This window comes from Heteronotia binoei, chromosome 1, assembly GCF_032191835.1.
Source record: "Heteronotia binoei isolate CCM8104 ecotype False Entrance Well chromosome 1, APGP_CSIRO_Hbin_v1, whole genome shotgun sequence".
NCBI classification, from domain to species: domain Eukaryota; kingdom Metazoa; phylum Chordata; class Lepidosauria; order Squamata; family Gekkonidae; genus Heteronotia; species Heteronotia binoei.
Window position 1 is genome coordinate 182,647,690 of NC_083223.1, and position 19,649 is coordinate 182,667,338.

Genomic DNA, 19,649 nt, shown 5'->3' on the forward strand with positions numbered 1-19,649 from the left:
GGCAGGGTGGGAATGCCAAATTCAGCCTTCCCCCCTCCCCCCTAGGCAAATGCCTACTTTGCCTGCTCCCAAGCCTCCTCCTCCCTCCCTTTCCCACCCCAGGTCTATTTCAGTGCCGGAACGGGGCTCTAGCACTGTGTTCTCGGCTATCTAAAGGCGCCCCCCCACGACTGATAAAACTGCACCGTGTAGCCACGCTCACTGTCTGTCAGGACCAGCGTCCTGAAAGGGCAGCCCCACTGCCATCGACTCCTCTCTACTTCCTGGATGGGAAAGAAGTAGAGAGGAGTCAGCAGCAGCGGGGCCACCCGTTCAGGTCACTTGTCCTGACAATGAGTGGGGCCACGCAGCACTGTTTTACCCTCTGATCAGCTGATTGGCAGGGGGGTGCACCTTTAGTTAGCCGGGAACGCGGTGCTAGAGCCCCATTCTGGCATTGAAACAGACATGGGGTGGGGAAGGGAGGGGGGAGGAGGAGGCACTGCGGGGTGGGGGGAGTCACAGGGGGCACAGAGCTGCAGGGGGAGCCACGGGGGGTGCTGTGGAAGAGGGCGCCAGGCAGCAAGTCTGCCTAGGGCGCCATGTGGTGTTGGGCCAGTACTGATTAGTGAATATTACTCACTTTTGGTACTTAAGACTTAACTAGCAAGCCTAAGCAGGTCAACTCAGAAATAAGGCCTATGTTATTCCATGTTATTAAATGAAGCTTCCTTTCAGGTTAGTGTCCTTAGGACTGCAGCCTTACTCTGCTAGACTTAAATATTTGATTTAGTTTATGTACCAACATTTGAATCAATGCAGTATAACCATATGTATCACATTAACTGTGCAATCCAAAACAGAGTTACCACCTTCTAAGTCGAGTGACTTCAGTGGACTTAGAAGGAGGCAACTCTGCTTAGAATTGATCTGTTAGTTACATCTAGCTTTTATAACCTACCTTTCCACATAAAAGAGCTCTCAAGACATAGGACGGAAACAATAAAATGCTAGAAATCAGACAATAATGCTAAGAAAAGTTGAAGCCAGCAGGAAAAGAGGAAGACCTAACATGAAATGGATTGACGCAAACAGGGAAACCACAGCCCTCCGTTTGCAAGACCTGGGCAAGGCTGTTTTGAAAGTCATAAATTCATAGGGTCACCATGAATTTGCCAAAATCAGCAAAGGCTTCTATCAATACAATGCAGTTGTCAATATTTTTAAGTACTTTTCTTTGGGTAGTCACACAACGAGATATGCACATGCACAGATAAGAAAGTGGCACTTCAGAGTGACAGGCTCTGTTCTTCTTTTTCACCAGCGCTTTAATATTAACTGTCCTCATCTGCTCAGTTCCTTCTCAATACTGCCAAGGCACAGAACTAACACTCTAACCCTTACCATGGGGAAAGTGACTGCACAGACAGCTATCAGTAAAGTAACGATTACAGATAAATGTAACTGTACGGCCTCCTTTGTGGCTTCTATGCAGACTCACAAATAGAAAAACCTACAAATGTTACCTGGAAGAGGCAGTAGAGGCTGTTTTACTGGTAAATGCTCTGCACTACTGGTTTGAAAATATGAGCCTGTTTCCAGGAATTGTTGGCTATTTCATAACAGCACGGAAAGAAAAGCCATTGAAGGAAACCGTTACATCTCTTTTTCAGGCTTTTTTGAGGCTAAAATTCCTACTTGCAAAACTGAATCTAAATGTCTCCTTCACTGCCCTTTTCTCACTAGTATTCTAGGTTTGAGTGATTTTGATGGGATTTGTGAAGGAAACCATCAGCCAAAGTTAGTACTCTGTCTTTTGCTTTCATTCAAGAAATACCTTTGTCTTCTTGGCAATTTCTTGTAGACCAGAAAGGAATGACCTTCTTCTAAACCTGTGCAACAAAAACTGGTGACCACTTCATTGGACAGCTTTATTCTTGCCTTGCTCAACAATAGAACAAAAATCTAAGCCTACTCTTTAAAAGAAGCAATAGGACAATTTTTCAGTAGACAAAAACCATTCTTAACACAAAAGAAGAGAACCTGGAGCTCATTTCTCAACAATGACAATAAATGAAATGAATGGGTAATGGATCTTCCCTGCCTCTTGACAGAGACAACAGGTATCAAAGGCAACAATAAGAAACATTTAATGCTCCCAAACTAGAGAGGATTCTATGATAAGGCAATGTGCATGTAAGATTCCATGTGGTACTGCAGACGGGATACAAATGAAAGCAGACAAAGTTAGCATGCCATATTAAAATAACATAATGGTAATAAACTCTCCCATTGGCTGACCTGCCTGCCACTACTTTGCAGGCGAGAGAAAGAAAGCCTTCCCTTGATTGGCTGAGGGCTTCTCCCTCTCCTCCTCTGGAAGGGAAACAGCCGGAGAAAGGGGGGGGGGTCCCATGGCAGCAGAGCAGATACATGGAGGGAAGAAAGCCAGAGAGACACAGAGATAGACTAAATTCCTGTGTTTAAGACTAACAACATTATCAGAGAGGAGAGTGTCAGTCTGAAAGGTATCACTAAAGGCCTTTGAGGGAGAACTCACTAGGCCCAGTCCTGACTAGGGCTACCAGTTCCACGATGGTGGGAAATTCCTGGAAATTTTGTGGTAGAGTTTGAGAAGGGCAGGGTTTGGGGAAGGGAGAGGCTTCAGCTGAATAGAATGCCATAGAGTCCACCCTCCAAAAATTTTCTCCAGGGAGAAACAGATCTGTTGTGTGGAGTTCAGTAGTGATACCAGGAGGTCTTTAGGCTCCACCTGGAGGTTGGCTACCATAGGCCTGGTTGCTTGCACCCAGCACCTTTGGGTGTTCTGTTAGAAAACATCTGGGCTATGATTGCCTTTGCTTTAAGAATTTGCTAAGAGGTGTATTGCAGCTTGAAGAAGCTCTTTGCTAAGATTTCTATTATAGCTTGAATATGCTCTCTACCAAGAGGTTTATTGCAGCTTGAAGAAGTCTCTGCTAAGAGGTCTTTTATAGCTTGAAAAAGCTTTTGCGAAACAAGGGTATTAGTACAACCTTGTGCTTTCCTCTTTGAAAATTTGGCTGCATCCATAGAGAGACATTCATCATTTGGAATATCACACCAGGATTACATGGGAAAGCTGGACAATTTTACCATATAAAGGAAAAGAACTCTTGGTGTAAATGCTTCCTTTTGTTCAAAGGACTGAGTATTATGCTTGCTACTGTTCAGTAGCAGCACTCCTATGATAGCCAGTGTGGCATAGGACTTAGCTGCAGAACAGGGTCTACGAGACCCAAGTTCTTGCTGTGAAAGTAGATCGAGGAATTTTGGACCAGCCACAGACTTTCAGCATAACCACGGCTGGCCCTAGACTAGGCTAACTAGCAAGGCTAACTTCTGGTGCCCCCCCCTTGCACTGATAACGTCACTATGGAGGCACCCAATTTTGTGCCTCCAGAAGACTGGCACCCTAGGCAATTGCCTATTTTGCCTAGTGGCAGGGCCGGCCCTGAGCCTAAGCTACCTCACAGGGTTGTTATGCATAGCATCAAAAGGAGAACAGGAGAATGATGTAAGCTGCTTTGGTCCCTCCACTGTGCAGAAAGACTGTACTTTTCCTAGGGAGAGGCTTCAGGGAGGGGGAAGGAGATGGAAAGCTGAAGTTAAAAGGGACAGATAAAGGGACAGAGATTGGGTTGCCAACTCCAGGGTGGGAAATTCCTGGAGATTTGAGGAGTGGAGCTTAGAGAGGGTGGGGTTTGAGGAGGGGTGGGGCCTCAGGCAGGTACAATGCCATAGATTCCACCCACCAAACCAGCCATTTCCTCCTGGGGAATCATTGTTGCCAATCCCAGAGTGAGGGCTGGAGATCACTCAGAATTACAACTACTCTCCAAATGGCTTTACAAGGTAGACTGTGTGTCATTACACCCCACTGAAGTGTAATGCTTCCTTCCTGCCTTGGTCTACACTGTGATTTCAGACCACTCACAGACTTGCAAGGAAAGGCAACCTCAGAGCAAGGCAGAGGCCCCGCACTTGCCTCTTTCATGCACCCAGACCAGACGGATGAAAGAGATGGTGCCAGGGTGACCCCTTCCCCACCATTTCAATACCCCTGCTGATGAGCTGGGGTCTTTAAATGGGAGGGGGAGAGGAAGATCAGCTGCTTCTGCCACTTCTCCATCTAGAGGAGAGGGAGAAGCAGCTGCACCTCCCCCCCATTTAAAGATCCCCCCATGGGGGCAGGGAGGGGGGCACAGGTGGGGCAGCAGCCTGGGGCAGCAAAAACCCCATTACCACCCCTAGTTATACCCTTCCAACACCACTGTCTTTAATGGAAGAGTGCAACTCCTTGTAGAAATACAGAAGACAAAATCAACTTCTCAGTAATATTTATAAACTACAGCAGATCTAAGTGTTTTATTTTAAACTCCAATATGCCGAAATAAAAAAGTGTGGGGCACACAATTAAAGCATAATACACATTTTCTTAAGTCTTTCATCTGCTTTTCTCTTTGAATGCTTGCTTTACAGACTGACCTGTACCCAGTTACTGTAGCTTTAAAGCAATTGCTTTAAAGAAATTTTTGGAAAAGGAGATGTGTCCATGACAGGACTCCAAAATCAACAAAAGCCTGATATTATACTGAATGCTTACTAGGCTATGAAAACAATACTCTGCATTGAAACTTTAGAGTGGAAAAATCTGTTTCTAGCAGGTGCAATATTTTCTTTTCTGACAGAACACATGAAACATGGATAATGTTCTTTAAGCTATTAATATAGATACAACACAATACAGTAATAATAATGTACTCAACAAGTTACTAATCTGTCTTTGAGGTACTTCAAGCATGTCTTCCTACATAGAGATCTGAGTTTTGTGGAATGAAGTGAGAGGATTTAAAAAGCAGCACAAAGGAGAAATATTAGGGGGAAAAAACCACATGAAGTGCTGAAACAGAAAAATATTTCTGTTGCTGTGTTTTCTGGATAAATAAACATGGATAAATAAAAATGAGAGTAAGCTTCAAATTTTCAAGAGTTGCAGGCTGGATTGGTTATGTTTAAGTATCTGAGGGGAAAACAGGATTAACACTATGTTTCAAAATGTGAAAGTAAGACTCATTTCATAAATGTTGTGGGGATTTTGGATATGGGGCCATTGTACTAAAATGGTACAAGAAACTACTGTTTAGGGCTTTGTTAAACCTTCTCTGAAATACATATGCCCTGCTTTGATATGGAACAACACATTTACTAGTGCTATACTTCAACAACTTCTGCTGAAATTACTCAAAAACAAGAAGTTATATAACAAAGGTACAGTGCAGTAAAATTGTGCAAGGAAAATTATATCTGCCATGCTGTTAACTCAGATAAGCTACACTAATACTCATATTCTTTCCTGAATGTTTATAAAATGGTCACAATGCCAAGTGCAGTGGAACATGAACATACTAAAAGCAAACTACTTTTCAAAAGTAGTCATAAAATGAAGAATTAAACTTTATGTGAAGTTTACCTGTTCCAAGAAATGTAATGACAGATTGATATATTTGGCCTCTGTCAGCAGTTGACCTCCAACTCCAGACTTTGCAACACGCTCTGAACCAGCTAGATCCACTAAGTGTAGTTTGGAGCGTCGAATGGTTGCAGATCCGGGTTCTTTGCTTGAGATGTGAATAGTGAAAATACAGTGTGAACGAGTAGAGGCTTGGTTCATCGGCGTCTGTGTGGGAAAGAATTTCATAAGAGAGAGCTGTAGCTCACTTAATAGTATCCATGCTGCATGCTAGCAAAGGATGAAGGGGAGATAGCTGTTGACAATGTCAATATATGCTGAAACATGGTCTGTGTACACAATTTAAATACTTCCTTTTTCACAGTGTGCAGCCATTAGCTTATTTATCCTCACAAATCCTCTAAATATCATTACTGCCAATTTATTTATGGGAAACAAAGGCTGAGAGGATACCTGAGACTACTCAGTGGCATGAATCACAAACAAAAAAACAAGATCTGTTACTACAGGAAAAAGCCTAGGGGAATCCTCAAGTTCATGCAATCACTGTCCTCTTACACAGCTCAGAAACGAATTAAGAACATAAGAGAAGCCATGTTGGATTAGGCCAATGGCCCATCCAGTACAACACTCTGTGTCACACAGTATACGCATACACACACAGTGGCTAATAGCCACTAATGGACCTCTGCTCCATATTTTTATCTAACTCCTTCTTGAAGCTGGCTATGCTTGTAGCTGCTACCACCTCCTGTGGCAGTGAATTCCACATGTTAATCACCCTTTGGGTGAAGAAGTATCTCCTTTTATCCGTTCTAACCCGACTTCTCAGCAATTTCATCGAATGCCCACGAGTTCTTGTATTGTGAGAAAGGGAGAAAAGTACTTCTTTCTCTACCTTCTCCATACCATGCATAATCTTGTAAACCTCTATTATGTCATCCCGCAGTCGACGTTTCTCCAAGCTAAAGAGCCCCAAGCGTTTTAACCTTTCTTCACAGGGAAAGTGTTCCAAATCTTTAATCATCCTAGTTGCCCTTTTCTGAACTTTTTCCAATGCTATAATATCCTTTTTTAAATTTATTTTTATTTATTTATTTAGAATTTATATCCCGCCCTTCCCACAAGTGGCTCAGGGCGGCTTCCAACAATTGATCCGACATAAAAATTAAACGATATTTAAACATGTAAACAATTAAACATTTAAAACAGATAAAACCTTAAAAATTAATAAATATTCCAAATATATATAAGAAGAAATCTGGCAAGCTACATTGAGTTCTCATCTTAGCTAGGTGTAAGGTAGCCGGAAGAGGGTCGTCTTACAGGCCCTGCGGAACTGAACAAGGTCCCGCAGGGCCCTCACCTCCTCCGGCAGCTGATTCCACCATGTAGGGGCCATAACAGAGAAGGCCCTTTCTCTGGTGGATTTCAAGCGGGCTTCTTTTGGCCCAGGAATGGTAAGGAGATTTTGTGTTCCCGACCTCAGTACTCTCTGGGGAACATGTGGGGAAAGACGGTCCTTCAGGTAGACAGGTCCCAGGCTATATAGGGCTTTAAAGGTAATAACCAGCACCTTGTACCGGACTCGGTATATCACTGGAAGCCAGTGCAGGATCCGAAGACCCGGCCGAATGTGTCCCCATTTTGGGAGACCCAGTAACAGCCGGGCCGCGGCATTCTGCACCAGCTGCAGTTTCCGAGTTCGGGACAGGGGCAGCCCCATGTAGAGGGCATTACAGTAGTCCAATCTCGAGGTGACCGTAGCATGGATCACTCTTGCTAGGTCGTCGCGCTCCAGGAAGGGGGCCAACTGCCTTGCCCGCCTAAGGTGAAAAAACGCGGACTTGGCAGCGGCTGCTATCTGAGCCTCCATCTTTAAGGAAGGCTCCAATAGCACCCCCAAGCTCCTGACCCTGTCCGCTGCTGTCAGCGGCGCACCGTCAAAAACTGGTAGGGGGATTCCCCCTCCCGGGCCGCGGCGACCCAGACAAAGGACCTCTGTCTTCGCAGGATTAAGCTTCAGCCCGCCCAGTCTGAGCCACTCAGCCACGGCATATAGTGCCTGATCTAGATTTTCCAGGGCGCAGACCGGCTGGCCGTCCATCAGTAGATAGAACTGGGTGTCATCAGCATACTGGTGACACCCCAGCCCATACCTTCAGGCAATCTGGGCAAGAGGCCGCATATAGATGTTAAATAACATCGGGGAGAGAACCGCCCCTTGGGGCACATCACAATCGAGTGTGCACCTCCGGGATAGTTCCCCCCCAACTGCGACCCTTTGTCCCCGACCTTCCAGGAAAGAGGAAAGCCACTGTAAGGCCAACCCCTGAATTGCCGCGTCAGCGAGGCGACCCTTCAGTAGCCGATGGTCGACCGTGTTGAACGCAGCCGACAGGTCTAACAGCATCAGCACCGCCGAGCCACCCCGATCCAGATGCCATTGAAGGTCATCCACTAGAGCAACCAACACCGTATCCGTCCCATGTCCCGGGCGAAAGCCGGACTGAAATGGGTCAAGGACGGAAGCATCCTCCAGGAAAGTCTGTAGCTGCATCGCCACTGCCCTCTCAATAAGTTTGCCCAAAAAGGGCAGATTTGAGACCGGCCGATAGTGTGCCAATTGGGCCGGATCTAAAGATGGTTTTTTTAAGAGGGGACGGACCACAGCCTCTTTGATCGGCGTTAGAAAATGCCCTTCCATCAGGGATCTATTTATGATATCCCGTACAAGATATCTAAGATCCCCCTGGCAAGATTTAATAAGCCAGGAAGGGCATGGGTCCAATTTACAAGTTGTTGGGCGAGCAGATAAGAGAATCCCGTCAACTTCCTCCAGGCTGAGGGGGCTAAAGCCATCCAGAGTATAATCCGAAGACAGGCTCGGGGCCTCAGTTTCGCTAACTGTCTCAAAACTGGCAGGGGTTCGGTGCGGTGACCAGAATTGCAAACAGTATTCCAAATGAGACCACACCATCGATTTATACAGGGTCATTATGATACTGGCTGATTTGTTTTCAATTCCCTTCCTAATAATTCCCAGCATGGCATTGGCCTTTTTTATTGCAATCGCACACTGTCTTGACATTTTCAGTGAGTTATCTACCACGACCCCAAGATCTCTCTCTTGGTCAGTCTCTGCCAGCTCACACTCCATCAACTTGTATTTGTAGCTGGGATTCTTGGCCCCAATGTGCATTACTTTGCACTTGGCCACATTGAACCTCACCTGCCACGTTGACGCCCACTCACCCAGCCTCAACAGATCCCTTTGACGTTCCTCACAATCCTCTCTGGTTCTCACCACCCTGAACAATTTAGTGTCATCTGCAAACTTGGCCACTTCACTGCTCACTCTCAACTCCAAATAATTTATGAACAAGTTAAAGAGCACGGGACCCAGTACCGAGCCCTGCAGCACTCCACTGCTTACCGTCCTCCACTGCGAAGACTGCCCATTTATACTCACTCTCTGCTTCCTATTAATTAGCCAGTTTTTGATCCACAAGAGTCCATGGCTCTCGAGCTTTCTAAGGAGCCTTTAATGAGGAACTTTATCAAAAGCTTTCTGGAAGTCAAGGTAAACAATATCTATCAGGTCTCCTTTGTCCACATGTTTGTTCACCCCCCTCAAATAATAATAATAATAATAATAAATTTATTTTTGTATCCCGCCCTCCCCCGCCAAAGGCAGGCTCAGGGCGGCTAAATAATAATAAATTTATTATTTACAAAGAAATGTAACAGGTTAGTGAGGCAAGATCTTCCCTTACAGAATCCAAGCTGAGTCTTCCTCAATAACTCGTGTTCATCAATGTGCCTGCTCATTCTGTCCTTGATAATGATTTCTACCAACTTTCCCGGTATTGAAGTCAGACTGATTTGCCTGTAGTTTCCCGGATCTCCTCTGGAACTCTTTTTAAAGATGGGGGTGACGTTTGCTACCTTCCAGTCCTCAGGGACAGAGGCAGATTTCAATGAAAGATTACATATTTTTGTCAGAAGATCCACAAGTTCAACTTTGAGTTCTTTCAGAACTCTTGGATGTATGCCATCCGGACCTGGTGACTTATTAGTTTTTAATTCGTCAATCAGTTGTAGGATCTCCTCTCTTGTCACCTCAGTCTGACTCAGGTCTTTCAACACCCCTTCCAATATAAGTAGTTCTGGAGCAGGCAAACATGCCTCATCTTCCACAACGAAGACAGAGGCAAAAAATGCATTCAGCTTCTCAGACATTTCCCTATCCTCCTTCAGTAATCCTTTGACCTCTTGGTCATCCAAGGCCCCACTGCCTCCCTGGCTGGTTTCCTGCTTCTAATATATTTGAAGAAATTTTTATTGTTGGTCTTTATGTTTTTTGCAATATGCTCCTCATAGTCCCTTTTTGCTTGCCTGCTCACAGTCTTGCATTTGATTTGCCACAGCCTGTGTTCCCTTTATTAATCTCATTTGGACTAGCTTTGCACCGCTTAAAGGAGTCCTTCATACCTTTTACAGCTTCCATTACTTTGTTTGTTAACCATGCAGGCCTTCTTTTATACCTGTTTGTGCCTTTCCTAACTTGTGGTATATATTTTATCTTAGCTTCTAGGATTGTAGTTTTAAATAGCCTCCAAGCTTCCCCAAGGGTGTTGACTGCATTTACCTTTCCTTTCAGTTTCCTCTTCACATGCTTCCTCATCTCAGAGAATTTACCATTTTAAAGTTAAACGTGGCTTTGCTAGTCTTTTAGGGCAACTCCCTATTTATACAAATGGTGAAATCCATAACGTTATGGTCACTGCTCCCAAGCAGTGCGATCACTTTTACATCTCTCACAAAGTCTTGGGCATTCCTTAGGACCAAATCCAGGATCGCCCCACCCCTGGTAGGTTCTGAGACCATCTGCTCCATAGCACAGACATTGAGTGCATCTAGAAACTCAGTCTCTTTCTCTCGACCAGAACACATATTGACCCAATCAATCTGCGGGTAGTTAAAATCACCTATGACGACACAGTTTTTACGTCTAGCCATTATCTTTAAGCCTTTCATCATATTAGAATCGTCCTCTATCTTTTGATTTGGTGGGCGATAACAAACTCCCATTGTTAAATTTCCTTTTGGGCCCTCTATTTCAACCCAAAGCATTTCTAGAAGGGAATCTAATTCTCTGACCTCAGTCTTACTGGACTGTATACCCTCTCTGACATACAGAGCTACCCCACCTCCAACCCTTCCCTCCCTATCCTTCCAATATAACTTATATCCAGGAATCACCGTGGCCCACTGATTCTCCTCATTCCACCAAGTTTCTGAAATTCCCACAATGTCTATGTTTTCTCCCAACACTAAACATTCCAACTCACCAATTTTAATTTGAACACTTCTAGCATTTGTGTACAAACATCTATAATTTCCCAGGCAAGCTAGGCCCGCCACCTTCCTCCTGCCGCCTCGAGACTGTGGCAGGCAGTCCATTCTGTTTGCCACCATCTCAGTGGAAAACTCTGATCCATTACCCGGTAGAAAAGTAACAGCTAACCCTTCATCTCTTTGAGATGAGTCCTCCCGAACCAGAGACATTTCATCTTCTGTCGGCTTTCCCCCAAGATTTAGTTTAAAAACTGCTCTGCCATCTTTTTGATTTTAAGCTCCAGCAGCCTGGTTCCATCCAGGGACAAGTGGAGACCGTCTCTTTGTACAGCTCCCACTTGTTCCAGAAAGCATCCCAGTGCCTAACAAACTTAAACCCTTCCTCCTTACACCATCGTCTCATCCACACATTGAGACTTCTAATTTGTGCCTGTCTCTCCAGCCCTGCATGTGGAACATGTATCACTTCTGAGAAGGCTACCTTGGAGGTCCTGGCCTTAAGTCTCCCGCCTAGAAGCCTAAATTTTTCCTCCAGGACCTCACGACTGCATTTCCCCACATTGTTGGTGCCAACATGCACCGCGACCACTGGCTCCTCCCCAGCGTTGTCTATCAGTCTATCTACTACATACGTAATGTCCACTACCTTTGCACCAGGCAGGCAAGTCACCATACGGTCAGTACGTGGTTTTGCCACCCAGCTGTCTACTTGCCTAAGGATTGAATCACCAACTACCAAGACAACCCCTCTCTCCCTGCCCAGGGATGGTTCCTTGGCGTGAAAGGTCCAGTTTTGGACCATTTCAGCCTGCTGTCCCAGGATGAAGTTGACAAGACCCTGGCTGCTGTGAAACCTACCACTTGCCCCCTTGATCCTTGTCTGTCATGGTTGATTAAAGCCTTCAGTGATGGCATACGAACCCCCCTGAGAGAGATCATCAACTTGCCCCTCTCAACAGAGGCATTGTTTGTGGTCTTGAATTGTATCAATTGCGGCCGGAAGGTCACAGTGGAGCAACAAGACTTTATCTGCAAAATAATCCGTGAAAGCCACACAGCCTATATCCAATTCCCTAGTGTTTGGCATGCCCCGAGGCAAAGATGTTAAAGACCAAATTAATCTAAATAATTGAGCTGGGCGCAATTTTGCAGAAGCGATGGAGGCAGCATAGAACTCCTTCTTTGCTGACTTCGTCGCCATCTCATAGGTCTTCATAAATGATCTATAAGATGTTCTTGTAGCTTCGTCTCAAGCCTTCTGCCACACTCTCTCTAGTCGTCTCAGCTCCCGTTTCATCCGCCTCAGCTCCGGGGAATACCAAGGAGCCAAGTTGGTAAGGGGGCAGAGAGGGCGCTAGGGAGCGACCACATCAATGGCTTCAGAAAGACGGCTGTGTCAGTCTTTCACCAGCCCATCCAATGTTGGGAGTGAGCAGTGAAGTAGCCAAATTTGCGGATGACACTAAATTGTTCAGGGTGGTGAGAACCAGAGAGGATTGTGAGGAACTCCAAAGGGATCTGTTGAGGCTGGGTGAGTGGGCGTCAACGTGGCAGATGCGGTTCAATGTGGCCAAGTGCAAAGTAATGCACATTGGGGCCAAGAATCCCAGCTACAAATACAAGTTGATGGGGTGTGAACTGGCAGAGACTGACCAAGAGAGAGATCTTGGGGTCGTGGTAGATAATTCACTGAAAATGTCAAGGCAGTGTGCGTTTGCAATAAAAAAGGCCAACGCCATGCTGGGAATTATTAGGAAGGGAATTGAAAACAAATCAGCCAGTATCATAATGCCCCTGTATAAATCGATGGTGCGGTCTCATTTGGAGTACTGTGTGCAGTTCTGGTCGCCGCACCTCAAAAAGGATATTATAGCATTGGAGAAAGTTCAGAAAAGGGCAACTAGAATGATTAAAGGGCTGGAACACCTTCCCTATGAAGAAAGGTTGAAACGCTTAGGGCTCTTTAGCTTGGAGAAACGTTGACTGAGGGGTGACATGATAGAGGTTTACAAGATAATGCATGGGATGGAGAAAGTAGAGAAAGAAGTACTTTTCTCCCTTTCTCACAATACGAGAACTCGTGGGCATTCGATGAAATTTCTGAGCAGACAGGTTAAAACGGATAAAAGGAAGTACTTCTTCACCCAAAGGGTGATTAATATGTGGAATTCACTGCCACAGGAGGTGGTGGCGGCCACAAGCATGGCCACCTTCAAGAGGGGGTTAGATAAAAATATGGAGCAGAGGTCCATCAGTGGCTATTAGCCACAGTGTGTATGTGTGTGTGTATATATATATATACACACACACACACACACACACACACATATATATATATATATATATATATATATATATATATATATATATATATATATATATTTGGCCGCTGTGTGATCTAACATGGCTTCTCTTATGTTCTTATGTTCTTAATGGGCTGCCAGGGGGAATTGGATCCTGCAGAGCCTCCTGGAACCTATTTGGGTCCATCTGGCTCCGCGGGCGAGCGTAAACCCGCTCGCCACCTAAACAGGGAGGGTTAGGCGAGGATAGCCAGGCCTTCAGGACAAAGTGGTCTGACCATGGCACCACATCTGTTGTAATACAGTCCACTCCAATCCCTGAGACAAAGATAAGATCTAGCGTGTGACCTGCTTGATGGGTGGGAGTTGAAACAACTTGGGAGAGCCCTAGTGCTGCCATGGAGGACACCAGGTCCTTAGCCTGAGAGGAGGTCACATACTCTGCATGGACACCGAAGTCTCCCAGAACCAATAGTCTGGGATACTATTGGTATCCCAGGCGGATATAGCCTCCATCAGGCCAGGCAGGACACTGGCTGGTGCGTTAGGCGGACAGTACACCAGCCAAATGGCCAAGCTCTCCTCAGCATCCCACACCAGGCCTACACATTCAATGCCAGCAATCCGTGTCTCAGGGAGTGTCCTGAAGGAGAAAGTCTCCTGAATAAATATCGCCACACACCCCCTCCCCGACCATTAGTCCAGGACTGGTGGAGGACCGAAAAACCTGGGGGAGCCAGCTGCCTCAAGGCAGCAGTTTCACCATCTCGCACCCAGGTCTCGGTCACACAAGCCAGGTCTACCGCCTGTTCCACCAGATGATCCTGGAGGACAGAGATCTTATTATTGATAGATCTGGCATTGTACAACACCAGTGTCGGAGAAGGGTGTACTTTTCTATCCCCACAGCCAGCATCTCTCGGGATGGGACGAAGGTTGGAAAGGGACCGAGCATATCCATATATCTGTCTCCTTCCTACAAACGACCTTCTCCCACCGCCATACTTCCCATGCCCCAACAGCACTGGGATCCCTGACCCCAGTGTGGCCTCCCCCATTGGAATGTATTGGCCCAGCCTGGGCCCACTAGATCTCTGGAGGCAGACACTGTGGCGTACAGCTTTGGTTAAATCAACATTGCAAACAGCAATTTTCACTACAAAAACTGACCTCTACACCCGTAAATCTATACTTCCAGAAATAAACTAATTAATATAAAACATCAACATAGTCTCAATACTAATTAATTAATAAGCCAATTCCATATGCAGGGAATTTATTCTTACAATCCAGAACTAAAAATTCCTCCCCACCCTATTCCTCATTGCTTTCGTATTGAGAAAGACTGGCCCATGAAGGCATGAATACAATTTAAAAGGGGAGGCAAACCCAGCTGCATCCAGAACAGCCACAGCATAATGAGCCCAAGAGAATACACACACTGTGGCATGGTACACAAAAACTCATACCTTGAATAAAACTGTGTTGGCCTAAAAGGTGCTTTGTATTTCTCCCATGCGATTGAGGCATTGAGGAGGAGCCTCAGCCAATGCAGAGAACAAAAGCTTGTCTATTTTTATTTATTTATTTTATTAAATTTATATCCCACCCTCCCTGTGAAAGCAGTCTATCAGCAGAATCAGAACTGGAGAAGGAAGCAGGAACCAGCCAGTTGTTCAAGGGCCGAATAGGAACCCTGTGTGGTTTGACACCCTGCATTACATAATAGGAAAGACAGATATCCAATGGTAAGAGCATCCATTTTTAACGAAATTTACACACGTATATGTCATCAAACACAGCACTAAGGAACCTTAATGCAAGATACTGTACATGCACAATCAGTATATGATTTCTTTAATATACTGTTTAGTTCACTTATAATTCAAATAGTTCAAATAATTATATCTTCCCACATGAGGAATATTCACCATGGCCAGGAAAAATGTAAACTGCTAGGGGGTGTAATAATGGAACACTAACCATAATTAGGGCCAATCCTAGACTGTCTGGCACCCTAGGCAAGGATAACTTCTGGTCCCCATCCCCGCCACACTGATAATCAAATTTCAAAAACAGATGAATTGTGGGGAAAATGAAAAGCATAAAACTTGAAATTGTTCCCTGAACCTGCTAAACACCACTTGCAAGGGGGACAGCTCATTAAAAACCTTGGGTACACACATCCTCTCCCATCACAAGCATAAGTCAAACCACAAATCCACTGTCTTAAAACCTGGGTAGCTGAGGATGAGAAATGTTGTTGATGCAATTTACCACTGAATTCTTAGACCCCAATAATTCTCTGCGTCTAAACTACATTTATTGAACATGACCATATTACCTCAGCACCAAAACACCAAAGGCAACTTTCTAAATTATTCCTGGAGTCCCAAAGGTAAATGTGTAGAAGACTCAAGGCTATCTGAAGCCGTTCAAGGAACCCAAATATCAAACAGCATAAGAACAAGACAAGCAGTAAGACCACTTTCAGTAAAAAACACCATCCTTAGAAAAGCCCAACCCCAAGAGAGAGCAACAAATGTGTGTTTCTATAACTTTCAGGTATGATAAAATCTACACAAGCAAAGTATGGTTTTATGTATATATGTTCATTTATTTATTTAATCAGATTTGTATCCCGACCTCCCTTTACAGGCTCAGTGCGGCTAACAACATTTTAAAACAACAATTCAGCTTTAAAAACAAGACTATATAATATAACAATATAACAGTTTATGGATTTAATACGGAGGCATCCTCTAGAAACACCTGTAGCTGTACTGCCACTGCCCTCTCAATAACTTTGTCCAAAAAGGCCAGGTTTGACACCAACCGATAGTTTGCCAATTCGGCCGGGTCCGAGGATGGCTTTTTAAGGAGAGGGCAAACCACTGCCTCTTTAAGAGGCGTGGGAAAGATCCCTTCAATAAGGGACCTGTTGATAATCTCCTGCAATGGGGCCCGCAGCTCCATCTGGCAAGAACATATTAGCCAGGATGGGCATGGGTCCAAATCGCAGGTAGTGGGACATACAGTGCAGAGGATTCTATCAACTTCCTCCAGGCCAAGTAGAGTGAATTGATCCAGAGTCGAATCAGAAGACATGCTTGGAGCCTCGAGTTCCCTTACTGTATCAAAGTTGGCAGGGAGGTCACGGTGGAAAGAGAAGACCTAATCTGCAAAAAAGTCTGCAAAAGCCTCACAGCCAATCTCCAATTCCCTAGCATTTGGTTTGACCTGTGGCAAATTAGTAAGGGTCCAAATTGTACTAAACAATTGGACCAGGCGAGAGTTTGCAGATGCAATCTGAGCCGCAAAGTAAACCTTCTTTGCTGCCTTGACTGCCACCTCATAGGACTTCATAAACAGCCTATAAGATGTTCTTGTCGCCTCATCACGAGTATGCTGCCATCACATCTCTAGCTCTCTAAGTCGCCGTTTCATCAGCCACAACTCCGGGGTATACCACGGTGCAAACCGTGAATGGCAGTGAAGAGGGCGCCAGGGAGCAATCTCGTCAATGGACGCATTTGTTTATAGTCCATCTTTCTCACTCAGACACAAAGCAGTACATCTATATTATACACGTTTCTCCAGATCACTTGGCAACCCTGAGAGGCAGAATTACACAAGTCTTCCAGGAAAAAAATTTAGCCAGACATTTCACAAGTCAAATCAGCTCCTCTCTCTTCCTAGCCAGCTGATTCCCCAAGGATCTAACCTGGCTGGGAAGGGGGGGCAACAGACAATCAGAGATCCCCAGCATTCGTTAAAAGCATGTATCTGACGCAAGACCGTCAAAAGCTCATGCTCCAAAAATGTTAACCTCTGAGGTGCTACCGGACTCAAATCTCACTCTTCAGTAAACCAGTACTGCCACCACTGGAAACCAAAAGCAAATAGCAGCTGACCGTTGAAACTGCAGTGTGAGAAGGGGCTTAACCATTCCACCCCCTTGTGGTCTCCCCACAGAAGTAAGACTCCAACCAATATCCCCTCCCACACAGAGAAAGATCTGTAGCTTTGTTCCCAAGTTACAATGAACCTATGCAGGGCTTTTTTTTTTTTGTAGAAAAAGCCCAGCAGGAACTCATTTGCATATTAGGCCACAACCCCTAATGTTACCATTGTTTCACACTGGCTTTTTTGTAGACAAAGCCTAGCAAGAACTCATTTGCATATTAGGTCACCCCACCCCCACCCCTCGATGCCAAGCCAGCCAGAATTGCATTTCTGCTAAAAAAAGAAAAAGCCCTGGCCAAAACTGTGGGACCAGGAAGTCTCATGAGAGGGGAGGGATGTTTTTTGGCAGTTATGTAAAAACAGGTTTACAAATCTGAGTAGGACATCTTAGTGTTCTCTCACAAATCACAGGTGGAGAACAGAGAAAGGGAGAGCGCTCCAGGATGAGACCACCCTACTTACTTTTTAGGTGAGGCCAGGGCTTTTTTGGTAGAAAACACCCAGCAGGGACTCATTAGCATGTGCTTGCGCGCACATCTGCCCCATAACTGGGGGAAGCATGGCCATGACACTCGGCCTAGAAAGTGACAGATGGTCAGCCTCTGATTGCCCAGACTAAGCATGCATCCACAGGGCACCTTATTTAGGAGGAAAGATGACACAGAATTAAAAAAAATAAAAATAAAATGCTTTCATCGCCCATCCCCGTTTCTTCCCAGGATGTCTTGTGCCCTTTAGGGGTTAGTCTTCCTCCTGTCCCTTGGCAGCTTTTCTTCCCTGCCCATCCACCCCCTACTACTGGCATCTGCCGTGCTGTTGCTGGCCCACGAAACCCTTCCTTGCTACCGTGGCTGGCTCTTCACATCTGTGTGCACACTCCCCCACAGCCAGGTGACCACATCTGCTGCTGTTGTGCAGGTGCAGTCCACCACTGCACAGCTTATGGGGAAGCCCAGGAGGGAAGAGGGCCAGTGGCAGACGTCACATGGGGGTATCTAATTTGGTGTTCCCAAAAGCCAGCACTCTAAGCGATTCCCAATTTCACCTAGTAGTAGTGCTGAGCCTGACCATAATCTTTATGACGCCACCACCACCCTCAAACATTTTTTCTCATACCATACCCATATACACACTCAGTATTGGGCACAGATAAAAGAAACAGCACTTGTCAGAATCTTCACAGAAACAATAAAGCCTCTGTTCCTTGTGTTCATCTTTCTTATGAAATTTCACAGCATAATCTACTTATGAAGCTAATCGGACCACTTGGAAAAAATTTTTTAAATCTACCATTTTTAATGGGATTTTACTGATTTTTACTCAGTCTTGTTTAAAACATCCCAAACATATTTATCATTGGAAAGAATGAGTCAATCTTGGAACAGATGGTTACTGGTGCGACACTATACGTAAAATAAATAAATTGATCACAGTGACTAGAAAATAACTTCAACATCAGGATGCCATGACATCATAAACCACAATGCTCAAATCCTTCATTATCTCATAAGAGGGGCAAAAAGAACAAAATGCTTTATTCAGCAACTTCTATGAGAAACACAGCACTTATTCTGGCTACACTATATGCCTGCATGGTAACCACTGTAATCCCCCCCCTCAACAACAGATAGTGGCTTCTGCATGGCCTTAAGACATTACACGGTAAAATAAGTTCATGTCTATCACAAAAGCTATATCATGCTATCTAGAAGTACTAAATATAGTTCATTCTATGTCAATTCTCATTGCTCATTAGTTGCATTTTAATCTCAGGATATGTAACAATCCTTATAGCATTGAACAATATTCAACTTTATATGGAGATTTCTGGTTAGAAAATTGCTGCAGTTGTTTCTGATTATTCCCTTATATCTCCAGTATTCTGGTACTGTGAAAATGTGTAGCTTTCCTAAAATTAAAATAGATAACAGATCATAAAATTTTGTGATGCCAGCTAATAGTTCAGGCAGCTACAAATTTGTTACTGTGATTGCATAAAAAATCACCACACACAACAATATGGATTATTAGCAAAATATCCGGAGGAGCTAAAATGTCTGACTACACACTTTATTTAGAAGTATCTAGAGAAACATGAGCCAAGAAAACTGAAAAGCTGTACTTATATCAGCTGTGTCATGTTCATTATTTTTTTTAATGAAAATGATATAATCCTCTAAATCAAAGGGAGGCATTTGTAGAGTACTTTCTAAAAAAACAAGAGAAAGCACAATTGTATGGAGATAAGTTTAAAAGAAGCATGAAATACAAGACTGTACATGTCTATAAAATTCACTAGGAACTGTTAGTTTTAAGGTGGCCTTTGTCCATGATTTTGCATATAAATTAACTGTACAATTGCACACTTCCCTTAAGCCAATTGGATGTTTGTTTGTGAATCTTCCTGAATACATGTGTGTGTGGGGGGGGGGGGGGGGGTGGAACAGTATTTATTTTTAATCTTTCCACAGAAGTTAGCAGCACAACAGAACTCCTATGCAACAGTATTTTTGACTTTTTAAAGTCCT

The 19,649-nt window shown here is 44.6% G+C and overlaps 1 protein-coding gene across 1 annotated transcript in view; it reads right to left on the bottom strand.

Moving 5' to 3' along the window:
* Nucleotides 1-19,649, bottom strand: part of KIF6 (kinesin family member 6) — a 410,723-nt gene that overhangs the window by 314,919 nt on the left and 76,155 nt on the right. Inside the window, exon 7 of the mRNA XM_060245036.1 lies at nucleotides 5,492-5,698. Coding sequence (XP_060101019.1) covers nucleotides 5,492-5,698 — 207 coding nt within the window. The remainder of the gene's footprint in view (nucleotides 1-5,491; nucleotides 5,699-19,649) is intronic.